This window comes from Callithrix jacchus, chromosome 15, assembly GCF_049354715.1.
Source record: "Callithrix jacchus isolate 240 chromosome 15, calJac240_pri, whole genome shotgun sequence".
Classification (NCBI taxonomy): domain Eukaryota; kingdom Metazoa; phylum Chordata; class Mammalia; order Primates; family Cebidae; genus Callithrix; species Callithrix jacchus.
Genome location: NC_133516.1, coordinates 52,885,134 through 52,902,849, shown reverse-complemented (window position 1 = coordinate 52,902,849; position 17,716 = coordinate 52,885,134). Strand labels below are relative to the sequence as shown.

Sequence of the window (17,716 nt, the reverse complement as noted above, 5' to 3'; positions counted from 1 at the left end):
TCAATGCAAAATATCTTACCTAAATATCAGCTGTCATTAAATGCTCTGTAATCATAGGATAATTTGTCCAGCTGTTGGAACTGTGAGGATGGATGATGCTACATAGAGCCTTTCCTTCCTCAGCCACTGATTCAGATTCAGTGTACCCCAGTTAATGTAAGACTTTGCTGTCTACTGCACCTGCTTTTTGGGGTTGAGTCAAGTGAATTTACCACCAATTAGTGTTCAGAGTCCACACCCTTATTTGCAGTATCATACAGGAGACTGAGCAGTGACTGGGACAAAGCGACGGTCAAAGGCTCTCTGTGAATGGTCATTACCCCCGTAAGTTTTGTTGGGGAACGTGTTTAGTTTTTTATTTACAACGCCAGTAACCTGACTCGATGATTTATTGCAGTGGTTTCTTTCTTCCCTTGTGTATCTAATATTTATACAGTCATTAGAATGGGAATCTTTCTTTGAGCATCTAATATTTTCACTCACCAGAATCCCTCTATGAGATTAGCTTACCATTGTCTTGTTATAACCACGTACTCTATTTGTAAAATAAAATTTTAAAAATTTTTTGAAGAACCTGTTGCTTTTGGAATACTCTCAATTCTGTATAAATATGTCCCAGTTCTACAAGTCACTGTCATTTCTTTTTTTTTTTTTAAAGTCACTCACAAGCCTTAATTCCTTCCTCTACTGGAGTGATTGCTGTGTCTAAAGCAAGAAGATGATGAAGTTTCCTTGTATACTCAGTCCCCAGTCTTGCTACAGAGTGATTGTCAGATTGTGTTAAATGATTAGTGCTTTGGTTGCTGGGGTTGAACAAAGATAGCAAACCAGTTTAGGGGAACCAGGCTCTCTAGAGGGAGTGAAAGAGTATGTAGAGGGTGAGAAACAGAGGAGAGAACATCACTCCTTTCCTACTAATCTTCCCTTGCTGCTTTTCTTTTTTTACGAGCTTTTCCTCCCACCCCCATATGCAGTGACTGTTGATTAGCCCCTGAAATTATCTGAAAAACAGGTTTGATCTTGAGGAGTGAGGAGAATCTAGGAAAAGAAATTAGAAGAAGGATGGCTGACTTAGACCAGCCTTTCAAGCTGGAAGTGGGACAACTTCTCAGGGCAGACAGGAAATAACCAACTCTTGACTGGCCACCAATAAGGTGCGTGCTGTCTTCGTTCTGTGGGTGCTCAGGATCTCACACTGATCTGAACTGCTGTCAGTTACCTACCAGAAGAAACACATCTTCAAAGTTTGAGACAAGTTTTAAACAGTTTCAGATCGAAGAGCACACGGATGTATTTCCTTTTTAGAACATCAACATTGAATTTGAGCTTAAAGAACAGCTAATTAATAATGTTCTTGCTCCTTGGCCAAACTCTAAATTTATTTTGGGAAACTGATTGAAAGATGTGTTTATGTAAGATTCTGTCCAGTGAAATCTTTGGGGATCTCAGAATACAGATAGCAACCTAAGACGGGGATTGACAGACTTTTCGAGTAAAGAGCCAGAGAAGAAATATTTTAGGGATCAAGGGCCATGTGGTCTCTGTCAAAAGTCCTTGACTCTGTTTTGCAGCACAAAAGTAGCCAGAGATGATATATAAGGGAATGAGCTTGACTGTGTTCCGATAAAACTTTATTGGTGAATACTAAAATTTGAATACCATGTAACTTTCACATGTCATAATATAATCTTATTTTATTTTTTTGTCAACCATTTAAATAAGTAAAAACCGTTCTTATCTCATGAGCTGATATATTACAGATGATACAAAACAGGTGATACACCAAATTTGGTCCATGGACTATAGGTTGCTGACCCATGACTAAAAACTTTCCAGTTAGTCATATTTTTTTGAAGACCTCCATGTGTCAGAGCTTATCTCAGACCCCGTCACCAAGTGTGTTATGCAAAACATTTTGTAAAGGTTTTATCCTTTTACCAGCTTGCTTTATGTATGTGTGCATGCCTGTTCAAACCATATTTTATATAAACTTGTTGATGTTTCTTAAAATATGGTAGACATGTTTTTGAACATCGGCTACCTTGATAAACATGCTAAACATAGAATTACCTAGCCCCTAAAATATAAGCACCTGCTATGATCTTAGAATGTAAATAGCTCAGAAGCTATAAACATGCTTATGTAAAACATAATTTGTAAATAACAGATGGCACTTATTTACTAAGAATGTGAAGGCACTGATGAGAATGAAGTCATCTTGGACCAATGAAATGGAAGGTGTGTCAAAAATGCCCAGGTTCCCAGTTAGTATGAAAACATGGCCTCCCAAGCCAGCAGCCAGAGGGCCATCTCACTGGCCCTGTCTGTGTGCTCAGAGCTGGCTGCAGACCATGACATGCCAGCCATCAGGCAGTTCCAACCCCTTGTGCACATCCGGGCATGGCTGGAGACTAGTCAATCCACAGATGAAAGTGGTGCATGCCTGCCCCCTGCTTCTTCTTTTAGCTCAGCCATTTATTTTAACTTGAAAGAAAATAAATGTGAATGCATGCAACAGGGGGTCTAAGTGCCTGGTTTTATGATTCACCTCCACTCTGACACCCTCAAACTATGTCTTTACTGTAACCCAAGCCTAGCATGAAAATACAGCACCGAGGTATCCAGTGCCAGGCAATTGTCACATCTGTTACAAAGGAAGTGTTGACTCAGCCCAGCCCAGGGACTGCCACCGAGAGTAAAAGGTCTCCAGAGATGGGATTGGACCTTAAAGTTATTTACATTAGCAGTTGATCTGGAACTTGAGTCAGAGTTGATCCTTGCTTTTTAAAAGAGAAATTCTTTCGTTTATTCATATGCTTTCTGCCTCTCTGCTGCTTGCCCTCTCCTTCCTCCTTCTTCACCCCTCCCTCTTCCTCCCCCATACAAACAAACACATATCCACACATATTATTCTGTATCCAGAGAATCTAATTTTATCTTCAAACAATGTATCCTAAGGGACTTTTCTCCAATTGTGATTGAGATATTGTTATAAAAGTTCTCACTCCTCAACTGTATTGGAATAAAGATAATCTCTGACTGGGCGCAGCAGTGATTCACACCTGTAATCCCAACACTTTGAGAGGCCAAAGTGGGAGGATTGCTTGAGGCCAAAGTAGGAGGATTACTTGAGCCCAGGAGTTTGAGACCAGCTGAGGCAACACAGTGAGACCAGTCTCTACAAAAATGAAAACATCAGCTGGGTATGGACTACTCCTGAGTAGTCCCAGCTACTCAGGAGGCTGAGATGGGAGGATTGCTGGAGCCCAGAAGGTCAAGGCTACAGTGCGCCATGATTGTGCTATTGCACTTCAACCTGGGCAACAGAGTGAAACCCTGCCTCAAAAAAAAAAAAAAAAAGATTATCACTGGGGTTTAGTCAGTGGAATCTGAGATGAAGGACATAATCTGTTCTGATGCACATAACAGGTAAAAATGACTGTCGAGTCATAATCTACAGGAAACATGGTGAACATAGGTCTCTGACATAGTTTCCAAAGGGGATCCCATCAGTCATTCCACATTTTCCACTGATCAACAATGAGCATTATAAGTAGCACTTGTTACTTTTTACAAATGGTAGATGCCAGAGATGTGTACTGTAATGCCCAGATACATAGTCTTATACACTAAGGATTTATTGCCTCTTCTTGCATGTGACAATTTAAAATCTAGACCACAGTGATTTGTGTATCATGGAAATTAGAACAGAAAACATATTTTAGTGGTTGATTTCAAAGCATAAGTTCTGTCAGTTAGGTTTTAAAACTCCTGCTGAGACCTAAGGCAATTTTTAAATGGATTTTAATTTGGGGAGGATATGGATAATAATTTGCTCCTACTCTGTTAACATACCCAGGATAAAGATGGAGAATTATTGTAGGATGATTCATATCAAAATGAATTATTTTCTCCACTAGTGTTACCTCCCCATCCCAAATATTTAAAGTTATTTTACCTGTGTTTATTCATTTGGGAGCTGAAATTTGGAAGCCAGTTTGCTTATCTTTCTTATGGTGTTCTCTGTTCAATAGGTCAGCTACAGTTTCCCTTGGGGTCACACAAATTTGCAAGCCCTTTCCGCCATGCTTTTAGCTCAGATTGTCATCTTTAGTGGGCCTCTGTATGAAAAGCTATGCAGAAGCTGGGGTTTACAATATGGTTATTTAAGTTCATGTACCCTATGTGGGGTCTGAAAAATATATAGTATACATCATTTTTTACCCCCTTCCAACCAGAAAAATAAATCTGAGGATTCCAGTAGCTTACATTGAAATATATGGTCATTCTGTAGAACCAGCTTAGTAAGCATTTGTTGAAAACTTAGCTTTAAGTTCTATACTTTCTTTTGCTTATGTACATTTATGAAACCATGCTTATGTAAGAATAGTGTTATGATGGCCAGGCGTGGTGGCTCATGCCTGTAATCTTAGCACTTTAGGAGGCCGGGATGGGTGGATCACCTGAGGTCAGGGGTTGGAGACCAGCCCGGCCAACATGGTGAAACCCCGTCTTTACGAAAAATACAAAAACTAGCCAGGCACGTTGGCAAGTGCCTGTAGTCCCAGCTACTTAGGAGGCTGAGGCAGGAGAATTGCTTGAACCCAGGAGGTGGGTTGCAATGAGCCAAGATCATGCCATTGCACTCCAGCCTGGGCAACAGAGCAAGAATCCCTCTGAAGAAGAGGACAGAATAGTTTTGTGTGAATGTTTTTCTTAAAGACACTTTGCTGAAGTGAAGAGTTGACTATAGCTTCTCTGAGACTTCACTGTTTAAAAATCAAGTACCCGTTCTCCCAGTATTTGGTGAAATGTGGTAAGTTATAGGGGGTCTTCATGACTTGTTTTTCTTTGCTTGCTTTATTTTAGTATTAAATGGATGTAACCTTTCTCCTCTTTCCCACCATATTTTTCTCTGCACTGTCATCTATAGTCCCTCTCTCTGCCTTTCCTACTGACAACCAAACCCTTCTTTGCTGATCAGTTTATTACTCTGAGAACTCTGATGATAGCACTTAAAATATATAACAGTTCCCTTTTCTACATTAAAAAGCCATAAAACCTTCATGTGAAATAGCTAAGGGAACATATATAGTAGGAGGAGAGGCTTTTGCTCCTGCAGGCACCTTGCAAAGGGGACTATTTTTCTTATATGATATAAATGAAATCTTCACTCTGCCCACTTTTACACCTACGCATGTACTGAGCGTCTCCAAGGAGACAAGGAAACCCGGAGTCCAGTGATGGTGAATCCTCCCTGAGACAGCAGGCTGGAGTCTCAGGCAACTCTCCCAGGCGCCTTGGCTTCCAGATGCCCCACTCAGACAGCCCCTTTTCTCGAGGCTCTTCCAGGGAGGTTTTATGAATCTGTCTCTCCCTTCACAGATGAACTAGCCCATACATTACATCTGAAGGGCCGGTCATGGTGAGTTGAGTAGGCAGAAGACCTCCCTGGGACATGGGGGTGGCTGCAGTAAGGAGGTAGGATAGCAGGGTTCCACTTTCCCATGCTCCTTTCTTTGTCACTCATCTGTCAGTCCTTCTGTTTCTTAGCTTTCCTTTGCACCTCTTAAACACAAAGGCGCCACTCAACCTTACGCAGTGTCTTAAAAATATCCTTTGTTACAACTATAGTTACGAACGCAGTTCAGTGAACTTGTCCTTTTAGAAATACTGTTCTGCACATTCCACATTTTTAGGTGTTTGCTCATGACCACGAATCATCTTGACCCACTCTGTTTTCTCTTTCTTCTGAGTTCAATCCACAGGGACGCCAAGGCGCTCTTACCTCTCTTCCATTCCACCATTGCCCCTGTAAATTTTCTTGTAAATATACATGTTATTTTCTTATATAAATGAAACACCTGTCCCTTTTTAAGGAACACACTACCATCGTAAGTCCATTATGCTAGGTTTCTAAGACTATAGCCTCAGGTCCTTTTGATGCATTGACTTACATCTGGTTGTGCCTCTTCTTTGATGCATAAATAAGTTGGTTACCATATAGAAATTATTATGGATGTAACACTCAAGAAGGCTTATTTTGTCTCTAAACTCTACGCACATCACTTAATGAGTATTCTGGACATCTCTGCCATACGTACTTTCTTGGTTCTCAAGTAACCCAACTTTTCATATGACTTTCTAGTACAGTATCTGCAAACTTTAGTTTTCTGTTGCTGATCCTTCTGCTATTTTTGGAAAGGTGTGTGGCTAGCCATTATTCCTGTTCTTAATTCCTTGGCAGTAAATGTCTTCATGGGGGTTTATTGATGACATTGGTTTTTCCTTTTTACATGAACTTTTATTTTATTTTATTTTATTTTTTGAGATGGGAGCTTACTCTGTTACCCAGGCTAAAGTGCAGTGGCGTGATCTCGACTCACTGCAACCTCCACCTCCCAGGTTCAAGTGATTCTCCTGCCTCAACCTCTGAAGTATCTGGGATTACAGGCATCTGCCACCATGCCCAGCTAATTTTTATACACACACACACACACATATATATATATATACACTATATATAAACATATGTATATGTATACATATACATATACATATATATATATATATATATATATATATATACACACACACAAACACACGGAATCTTGCTCTGTTGCCAGGCTGGAGTACAGTGGTGCGATCTCGGCTCACTGCAACCTCCGCCTACCCAGTTCAAGTGATTCCCCTGCCTCAGCCTCCAAAGTAGCTGGGACTCCAGGCCCATGCTATCATGCCCAGCTAATTTTTTGTCTTTTTAATAGCGAAAGTGTTTCACCATGTTGGTCAGACTGATCTCGAACTCCTTCAACTGATCCACCCACCTCGGCCTCCCAAAGTGCTGGGATTACAGGCATGAGCCACTGTACCCAGCCTACATGAATGTTTAAAAAGATTTGTCAGTCATATGTTAAACATTTTGGAGAAGTCTTCTGTTTTCTTCTTACTTTATCTCCAATTCATACTACCTCCCCAGTGTCTACCTTTAGGGAAAAACCATCCCATATTGTAAACTTGAAAGGGTCATTTGTAATAAACGTACCCAGTTTTGTTCAGAGATATATAATATTCCTGTTTAAGGTGACTAGAGGCCAGATTTGCCATATTTTCCTCTCCGAATCCTAGGTCAAGGTCAGGGTCATCCTAGGTATGTCTCATCTGTTTCATCTTCCTTCCTAGATAGCCCTTTTCAAGATGACTTGAGGTCATCTTAAGACAGCTTTTTAAGATGACTAGAGGTCAGATTTACCAAATTTTCCTCTCAAATTCTAGGTCAATGTGAAGGTCATCCTAGGTATGTCCCATCTGTTTCATCTTCCTTTCTAGATAGCCCAACCCATAGTGTATATTCTTCCTGTGGTCCGCCACGTAGTTCTTTCTCTTTATTTGGACTCAGATGGGGTGAAAGTATTACTTTCAACTTGAGTCCTTAAATTTCCCGAAGAATTGGGGGAGGATGAAGGTGCCCCTGAAAGGGGCCCTGTAGTGTCTCCCAAGTTTTCTTCTTTGCCTGGTTCCCTCCTGGTCTCCCTTTCATCCTTCTGCAGAGTCCCAGTCACTCATGGTCTTAAATTTCCTATGAGATTGTTAGTAGGAATAAAATGTAGTAAAATGTCTGCTTAGATGCCTATAGAACTGTGGATGAAATCGGCCCAGCCAAGGGAAATGCAAACGAATTCTGGAAAGTTTTCCAACTAAGACTGGTGGGAAGTTTTGTTTGCTGTTTCATTTGCCAGGAAATAGGAAAGTCAGGACCCAGCCCCAAAGTGCACTTCCTGGAGTCCTTTTTTTATGAAGAGTCCCCTGAACCTGTATAGTAACACAAAGGATTTTCTTCTGTTTTTCCTTCCAGGCACTTCAGGTGGCAAGACAGCTCCTTCTTCAGCAGCAACAGCAGCAGCAAGTTAGTGGATTAAAATCTCCCAAGAGGAATGACAAACAACCAGCTCTTCAGGTAACAGTTCTTTTTCTTTTTAGATTGACATTATACCCTTTGGGATAACTGATAAGCAGTTCAGGAGTGGATTGTGTCGAGAATTGCAAATCATGTAAGAAAATCTTCTGCGGAAACTGTATTTTTGGTTTACCAGCAAAGAAGATCATTTTGGGGAAAATGTGTATTTGCCCAAAGGTTTTATTGTCAGGAGTAAGATCTCCTGATGAGTGAATATGATAGAAGGATGAGGACCTGTAGGTGTTGAGTTGCTAACAGGCAGTGTCGGTTACCAATGAGTAAAGTTCATGGTACTCAGAATTGTCACCACATTCTCTCATGTTGGGTCTAGAAATGGGATAAACACACACAGACACACACCTTGCTTTAGTGTAGTTATCCTCAATAGGGAAGATTTTGTGCACCCCCCCTCCCGCCACCCCCGGGGCAATGGGCAGCATTGGAGACATTTTTGTTTGCCACAACTAGCAGGGCAGAGGTGTTGCTGGCACCTAGTAGGTACAGGCCAGGGATGTTGCCAAACATCCTGTGATGCACAGGATGCAACATACCATGATTCATCCCAGAATGTCAATGGAATCAAGAATTATCACTAGGCCTGAGGAGGATGTGTTACTCTTAATATTATAGCTTATAATGATTATAAGATATACCCTATTCTTCAGTGGATATGTTCAGAATGTTTCTAAGTCAATAATTTTTAAATGGGAAGAAATTTTTATGTAAAGATGACAAAAAAGGATTTTCTAGCAACTTCTGATTTCAGGCACATTGAAGGCAAGGGTTTAATGGAGTGGAAGAAGCAGTAAATTTATAAAAATATAATTTGGGCTGGGCACGGTGGCCCATGCCTGTAATCCCAGCACTTTGGGAGGTTGAGGTAGGTGGATCGCTTGAGGTCAGGAGCCAGCCTGGCCAACATGGTGAAACCCCATCTCTACCAAAAATACGGAAACTAGCCAGGTGTGGTGGCAGGTGCCTGTAGTCTCAGTTACTCAGGAGGCTGAGGCAGGAGAATCAGTTGAACCCGGGAATTAGAGGTTACAGTGAGTCAAGATTGCACCAGCCTGGACAACAAGAGCAAAACTCCATCTCAAAAAAAAAAAAAAAGAAATCTAATTTGGACTTTTGACCTAAAGTAGAAAATTGTAATAGAAATTTCTAAGAAACTTGAATCAGGATCTTCATGCTCACATTTCAGAGAGGGCACTTGGCACCCTGGTCCTAAGTGGTTTAGACTATATTCATAGCTGAAGATGGGCACCCCTATCACAGCAGGGGACAGAATCTGAAAGCAGTGGCTGATAGGTGTATGGGTGCCAATTAATTGGATAATGAGGTCAACCTAAATTCTAGCTTGTGTTGACTTTTCAGAGGTCAGGGTGAATCACAACCTGTTCCCAAATTATCCGCAAAGATCAAACTGACCTTGACCAACAAGTTCTGGTTCTTCTATATGTACTTGGGAGACTGTCACTTTCCAGAGAGATTTCTGCACTATAGTGACACTTTACTGGAAAAGTTGACAATGTGCCTTGTTTACTAACTCTTCTGTAAACACTTATTTGGTAAACCATCATCGGACCATGAGCCTTGGAACACATGCGCATGCAGGGGACATTTTTAATGAGGTACAGTGCCATTGAGGGCCCATGTCAGGTAATATAAGAAGTGCTTTGTTGTGCAGATGTCTTAAGAATAGCTCTGGAGGATGAAATATGACTATGGTGACCTTTCAGCTGTGAGCTTATTTGTCAGGATTCAAATAAGTTGAAAGGATCAAACTGAACAGTTTCCGTAGTCAGACTGGGAATTGTGTTTCAGAGGTCAGCAGCGGAGGCCACATTGCAGATTCCATAACATAGCCAATTGTTGGTACATATTAAAGCACCGGGGCATCTCCTGTGGATAGAGACACAATTAAAATTCTAATTTATTAATGTATACAGGGAGCTAGCCCAGCCTGTCACTCAGTGATTCAAATGATGGTCCATTCTTTTTGCCTCCCTCTTGGAGCTCTCACAGCCTTAAAAATACCCCGAGTCCTCTTGAATTCATCAGACCTCAAGTGCATTGGGAAAATGAAAATATATTATTGGGGGGAAAAATCTTACACATACTAGAGCTTTGGTTAGAGATAATAAAAAAAATACACACATACACAATCTGTCTGATCACACTGCTCTTCAGTATTGAATATCATTTGTGATTTTTTTATGGTAGAATTATTTTCCCTCATACTTGCTTTTTAAAAACATATGGCATTTTTAGGTAACTTCTTTTCCAAGTTGAATGAAGTTCCTTGAGGGCTAAATATAAGAAGTAAAGTTTCAGGGGATTTCCTTTTGAGGGCTCTTTTTCTTCTTGCCTGTTACAGGGTTTTTAGCCACCATGCAGAAGAGTATGATATAGAGGGCTTCGTTTTTCTTGGCAAGGACAGTGTCAAAACCAACCTCACACATTCTGCTGAGCACTTCAGTCTGTATAAAAAGTGGGGGGAGAAGGGGTAAGCTTGAATGCTGGTTTTGCTAAAGAAGATGTCTTGAGTTTTTCCCTACCCCCCAAGTAGAGGAGTTGACAAGCAGAGAATTTAGACCAGCTTTCAAAGTTGGCCAGGGGGAAAAGAATCTGAACGGTTGACGGACTGGTGTGTGTGTGTGTGTGTGTGTGTGTGTGTGTGTGTGTATCACAGACAATTGCTGAAGCACCCCTCAGCTGCCTGATAGGTCATGCACATTCAGTAAGCTTTATTAGCTTGGCTGGCCTTCCACAAACAGAGAGGAGAAATTACTATCCTAGGCCACATGGTATATTACCTCATTATAAAAATACGCATATAGACTTGGTGATTCACAGAAGGAATAACCTTCATATTTAAATATATCTTGCCATACTGCATCCTCGCTGAGGCATCTCCGCCGGAGTGGCTCTGAAATGAAAGGGAAATCCTACAGCAAATCTTAACAGTGCTCATCTCTGATCTTCTCACCCTTCATAACTACACTGGGAGACCGATTTTAGCAAATTTCAGATCTTCTGCATAGAAGAAGGCTTGACAGGGAAGAAGGATTTGATCTGCTGATAGCTTGAGGGGGAAAAAAAAAGAAACCCAAATCCCCAAATATACTGTGACTCATATTTTAAGCATATCTCACACTTCCCTGCTTTGTGTTTGGCAGCGCTCTCTGGTTTCACAGGCTGATGATACAAACAAAAGAAAATGGAAAGTTAGAGGAGGCTATAAGTGGTTACTCGATAGAGATCACAAAATGTAGTCAAACATCACCAATTTGTTCTAATTTCGGGAGATGAGAGTAAATAAGAGAGAAATGACACTGCAGATCCACATACTGAACCAAATCTGAGCAGGTCACATTCTTGGGTGATGTGGTTTATTAATGAAGGCATTAAGCAGGTATAGATACTGCTTCAGAAGTTTTTGAGAAATATTCTACTTAGTAACCAAAATTATCTTTTTACTTATTCTGTTCATTTGCTTTGCAAATCTTTTTATGAATGACACAAATGAAAATTGAAAATTGGCCCCATCATAAATTCAGAATCAGAATGATCTGAATTAATTGAATGCAAGTTGGTTGAACATTTCCAAGGCAAGCTGGGTGTTGAGCTGGTGTTCATAGGATACGGAACTATTGAAGAGACAGACTCTGCCTTCAGGAGGTTTATGAGTTGTAAACAAATTAACAAGGTTTTGCTGTAAAAAGAAAATTACAGATGAGTAAAAATAGTAAGCTTTTTGTTTGTTTGATGGTTTGTTTTTTTTTTGAGACGGAATCTCACTGTTTGACCCAGGCTGGAGTGCAGTGGCGCGATACTGGCTCACTACAACCTCTGCCTCCCAGGTTCTAGTGATTCTCCTGCCTTAGCCTCCAGAGTAGCTGGGACAACAGGCATGCACCACCATGCCCAGCTAATTTTCGTATTTTTAATAGAGACAGAGTTTTGCTGTGTTGACCATACTGGTCTTGAACTTCTGACCTCAGGTGATCTGCCCGCCTTGGCCTCCCAAAGTGCTAGGATTATAGGCATGAACCACCACGCCCAGCCTAGGCTCTCTTTTATAAATATTTATGTATTTCTGAAGATTGCTTAAACAAGTGAAATAAATGCTTAACAGTGCAGGTGTACTCATAACCTCGAAAATTTGTTATTTTACTAGCTGAAGATTAATTTGTGAGTAGATGAGCAATTTTATTGATCAAATTTTGAAACTTTGACCACCGTTTCTGGATACTAATTCATTTTGGTTCTTTAAGCGTTTTGGTTGTTGGCACGAGTACATAAACTGGAAGGAAATCAAATGACACATTTTCTCCTAAGAAAGTAAAAGTACATGTGTATTCTGGCAGCTTTAAAGTTAGGAAAGAAAGTAAACTTTGTGTCTTGCCTGCAGTGGAAAGCGTACCAGTTTCAGGCCCACTGTAAAGAATTTGAACTTGAAGCCAGTCATCTGATAGTTTTCCCTCCTGCTCATCCCCTTCCTTCCAAGGTGATGTCATGTGTGAGCCCCTTACTCAGAAGGCCATTTCACTGGAAGGAAAGATGGTGAAACCCACTTTATGCCAGCCCTTTAGTCCACTTGGAAGCCAGAATGATTATGTGGATCCTTGCTTTAGGTAGAGGAGGTTAAAATACAAGATTCAGTCGGTGTCTGGTTTTTTTTTTTAGCATTTTTATTTGCAGTTATATAAAACATGCTTTAGGCAGCATTTTCGCTTTGCATTAATACCACATATAATCTTAGTAGTTCATCTCATTTCCATGTTATTCACTAAAGAATAAATTGGCAAGAGGAAACCTATAAAGCAAACTACAATTTTATGTTGTTGATAGTGAAATGAAATAGTTTTGAAATACTGACCCTTAAGAAATAGTCCTATGCACTGATTAGTAAGTATAATTTAGGAGAGGGAGGCAAACTTGTTTTTATGTCTAGAGTTAACATTGTCTAGAATTGGCATCCCTAGCTTTTTAAATTGATACAAAGCATTGAAATTTTGATACCTTTAAGATGTTTCTATTATCGCATGATATTGGAGAACCCCAAAGCCTTAAAAATAAGTCTTGTTAGAAATAATCTAACAGAAATATTTTATAAATAGTTCTTAGTCTTTCTGATTGCATGCACCCTTACAAATATGATAGAAACAGTTACTCCTCCTCCCAGAAGAATGCACATGTACACAGAATGTCACATTCAGAGTTAGAGATTTCATGAACCTCAAGAAGTTCACCTTGGGCTCCAGGCTCATCCTTTTGCTTTAAGATTTTTTTTTTTTTTGATAGCCTATTTTGTCCTTGCTTCCAAAATTCTGGTATAAGTTGCAATATAATGAGTTAGTTTGTTTTTGGTATTTCAACTTCAGCTGTCTATAGGTGGCCCTGGGTCCCAGTCTGCCTACGACAGCCCACTCCATGGCTATTGATTGGTTGTGTTTATTCATAATTCTCACTCTCGAAAATATCCCCAGGTGCAGTGACTCTCATACCTGTAATCCCAGCATTTTGGGAGGCTGAAGCGGGCAGATCACTTGAGTCCAGAAGTTAGAGACCAGCCTGAGCAACATGACAAAACCCCATCTCTACAAAGAATACAAAAATATTAGCCGAATCTGGTCCCTGTATTCCCAGCTACTCTGGTAGCTGAGGTGGGAGGATTGAATGAGCCCAGGAGGTTGAGGCTGCAGTGAGCCATGATGGTGCCACTGCACTCTTGCCTGGGCGACTGAGCGAGACTCTGTCTCAAAAAAAAAAAAAATCTATTTGAACCAGGTGCAACTGCAACAGTGTGCACCATATCTCAGCTACTAAGGAGGCTGAGCCCAGAGGATCGCTTGAGCTCAGGAGTTTGAAGCCAGTCTGAGCAACATAGCAGGACTCCATCGCTATTAAAGAAAAAAAAAGTATCTCAGTTTGGAAATTTAATTATATAATCAGTTGTATAAATGTATCTAAGATTTAAATGCAAATGTGATGCTAATATTTTATATGTAATCATGTCCTTGCCACCACATGGGAAGTGTGTTAGATAATGAATGTTTGGTCAGTGCTGAACATGGGCCAGCCCCTTAACTGCGCTGTAGTATAGACACTGTCCTTCAACCATTTAATGGGTGAGGAAAATGGAAACAAGTAACCGACCTGATACACAGTACAAAGATAGTCACAGCACCAGGATGGGAAGCCAGTTTTTTTAGAGACACAGATAACCGGTATGCCATCAAGAGGTTAATCGTTGCCTCTTTTTATATGTGTTTACTCTGCACCTACTGAGTGTCATATTTTCCATAAATAAGTAAATTACTCTCTTTTCCATATTATAAGCAAAAAAAAAAAAAAAAAAGCTGAAACCAACAAAAAGTTCCACTGTAAATAAATATCTGGATTTCAGTTAAGAGGACTCAGATCTGCATAATTACCCTAAGTGTATCTTTTTGTGTCTGTGTGTGTCTCTGTGCATGTCTGTTAGAGAGAGAGAGAAGTGATCAACAACAGCAAAGAAAAGTTATTTCTTATTTTCAAGTCTGAAGTGCTCCTATGAGCGTCCATGTGTTTGGAACATGGACTAGTATGTTATAATCGTTGTTGGGGCTTGGAGGTGGAGAGGGACAGGGGAAAAAAAACATACTTGACTGGTCAAAAATGTGTAAATTGCTGACAAAATGACACATGTAATTAAGAGTGCTCCTGCCATTTTACCTTGTGGTTTACACCTCCAGTGTTGAAAAAGAGAGTGACTCCCACCTCGCTAATTACCATTATCACTAAAATGCTAGGGTTGGAGTCATTAGTTCCATGTGCATTTAATTAGAGGAAGGCTGAAATTGGATTTAACTTATTACTTTTTCATGGATCACTTTCTTGTCATCACTTCAAATTGGATTGCAGCCCCAGGTAACTAATTATGAGAGCCACAGGATCAAGAGTGAAAAAAAAGGTAATTAGGAATAACACTGTCGGACCCTTGCTGGTCGTCCGCTTGTGCTTCAGGGAAAGAGGGAAGAGAAAAAAAAATGCAAGCTGTATTTTGTAGTATCACAGATTAGGGAGTTAGAGGCATGTACGGTTGCTAGGCATCATGGGAGTCTGTCACCACCCATAGTGGTTTCTGTGATATACAGCTGAGTTGAAGATGTCGAAGCAATGTGATTCCACAATCAGCTGCTTAATACCTAGATTAAACTTGTAAAAGCAACAGATTGGCTGTAGGTATGAGGCATCTCTACAACTGTGTAGACTGGGGGCTTCACATGCATGATTACAACAAAGCTGTCAAGATGCCTCTGAGCCAAAGTAGAGAATATTTTAAGTACAGAGAGTTAGAATTTAATGAACATATTAATGTTTCAGAAACATCATTCATATCTGACAGGAAGACGTATCAGTCAGCACAACAGTCAGGTTTAGGGTTTATATATCAGGACGTTTTGTCGAAGTTTCCAGAGTACAGTAATGTTCAGGACATTTACTTTGCTTTGGATTTGCCCCCTCCCACCTCTCCCCAAATGTTGTGAATGGGTTTCCTGAGGTTCCATTTCTCCTTCTATCCCTATTGAAAATACTTTAAAATAAATTATATTGTTTCCATGTGCAGAACAGAATTCAGAACTGCAAGCAGTCAATTTTATTGACACCATCTGAAAAAATGTTGATGACAGTTCGAGGATGTGAAAGAATTGGATTTTTAAAGTCCCCAGGACTAAGTGTGGCAAAAGAAAAAAAAAATTGAAATGTAATCTCATTACTCCAAAGTTCTGTGAGTTACACTCTCCTAAGAAGCAATTTTTCTTAAAAAAAAAAATAAATAAATAAAAGCAGCAGAAGGGTAGCTTCTTTTTGGATAGGCTGTGATCCCATAATGAGAAGTCTTGCTATCCAACCTATTGGTTGCCTTGAAGGGAGACAAGAGCTTCTTGGTTTCCCATGGCAGTGAATCACCAAGCAAAGATGGCTTGAGTTTCCTTAAGTTGTTTAAAATTGGTTTTGATGTTCTGTTAATGTAAGCAAATAATCATGATTTCAGTCGAGAGTGACTTTCAGGCCTGGGCGAGCCAGGCTTGCTCAGTATTCTCCACTGCAATGGGAGTGTAGACCATGCTGTGCCCACCCGATAGAGACCACTACATCATTATCCACAAAGTGGTAAAATACTGTTCCTGGAATTTTCAGCCTTTTTCCTGTGTGAATCTTCTAAGCAAAATCTCAGAACCAAAATAGTGATAATCAAGTCTAATACAGAAAATTAAAGGCCCCCCCCCTCTTTTTTCTTTTGAACATCTTAAGTTGATTTAGAATTTTTGTACACAATATTCGTCTGTGGTTGAAAGGGGGCACACTGAGGTCAAGTGATGTAGTGTTTTCCATTTTTCCATACGAGTCTCACAGTGTGCGATAAAAGCAAGCTCCTTTATTTTCTAAGTCTGCAAGAATTTCTGCTGAAGTGCAGAGGTCATGTTCCCTGTCAATTTGAGTAGCCAGCATTTTTTAACTACTGTTTTTTCTTTCTTTTTGTGTGTCTTTTCTTCCCTCCCCCAACCTTGCTATATAAACCGTGGCACTTTTCTGACACATGCACAGTGAAGTCCTCCAATCTGAAACTCATTAGCACACAGGATTGGACCCTGTCCAGTGGTTAGAAAATTTCCTGGAGCCTAGAATAACAGCATTTGGTGCAATACCATGGACCAGAAGTGACAATGGGGGTAGTCGCACTCCCCTGGCACCCTGCCTGGTCAGGAAAGCCAGCTGACCGCACAGCACAGTGAGACAGAGGTTGTGCATATAGGATGGGCTCGAAAAGTTTGGTCCTTAGAGAAATACACTTCTGAAATCACAAGGCAATATCTTTTTTCCCTATGCTTATTATTGTAATTGGGTTAGAGATATTGATCAACATTCATCACAGAAACGGGAAAGTAAGACATTAGAGAAAATAGGATGAAGCCCAATTTCCACGGTACAATGTTTTTCACTTCTGTAACTATTGGTTATTTTCAAGACCCATATTTTCATTCATACCTGCATGCATTCATTCAAACTTTACTCATTAAACTTCACTATCTTGAGATAATGTGACCGGGCTGCAACCCCCCTACCCTGACAATAGAAAAATTAAACAGTTTACCCTAAGTCAGGTTAATTTATGGCAGGTTTTCAAACAGGAAACTGAGTCCCAGAATGATAACAGTTATATTAAGTAGTAAATACTGTATAGTACTTTCTAGGAGCCAACTACTTAACAGCCACCATATGGGGTAAGTTCTATTATTATTCCCATTTTACAGGGAAGGAAAGTGGAGCATAGAGAAGTTAACTTGTCTCAGGCCATACAGCTGATAAGTGACAGAGCTGGGATTCTAGCCCACACAGTCTGGCTCAAGAGTCTGTGCTTTCATCCATTACACTCTACTGCCTTTCCCTGTGCCGCCACCTGGGCCCAGCAAACAGGGAAAGCAAAAGGAATGGAATCAGAGTTGCTAATGCTTAATGCTCCTCCCTAACCACCAGACCACACCGCCTCCTAATTTGGATATATGTTGATGGGCGTATTTGAAGAATAGTGCTTATAATTGAAATATGCACTTTCTAAAGGGAAATGACGCTTGGGAAAGAGAAGAAAGACGGGTATTACTCAAAGCCTGCAGACAGCTCTGCAAGTAATTGTCTAAAGGCAGCCGTTGAAATTGAGAAGCAGTTTGGAAAATGTACAGTTTGGGAAATTTGTGTATCGATGTAATT

The 17,716-nt window shown here is 40.3% G+C and overlaps 1 protein-coding gene across 18 annotated transcripts in view; it reads left to right on the top strand.

Annotated features, from left to right (window-relative positions):
- FOXP1 (forkhead box P1) overlaps positions 1-17,716 on the top strand; it is a 635,694-nt gene that overhangs the window by 474,187 nt on the left and 143,791 nt on the right. For all 18 annotated transcript variants that reach the window (XM_054245862.2, XM_078351479.1, XM_054245865.2 and 15 more), the window contains one exon: positions 7,856-7,957. In XM_054245862.2, coding sequence (XP_054101837.1) covers positions 7,856-7,957 — 102 coding nt within the window. The remainder of the gene's footprint in view (positions 1-7,855; positions 7,958-17,716) is intronic.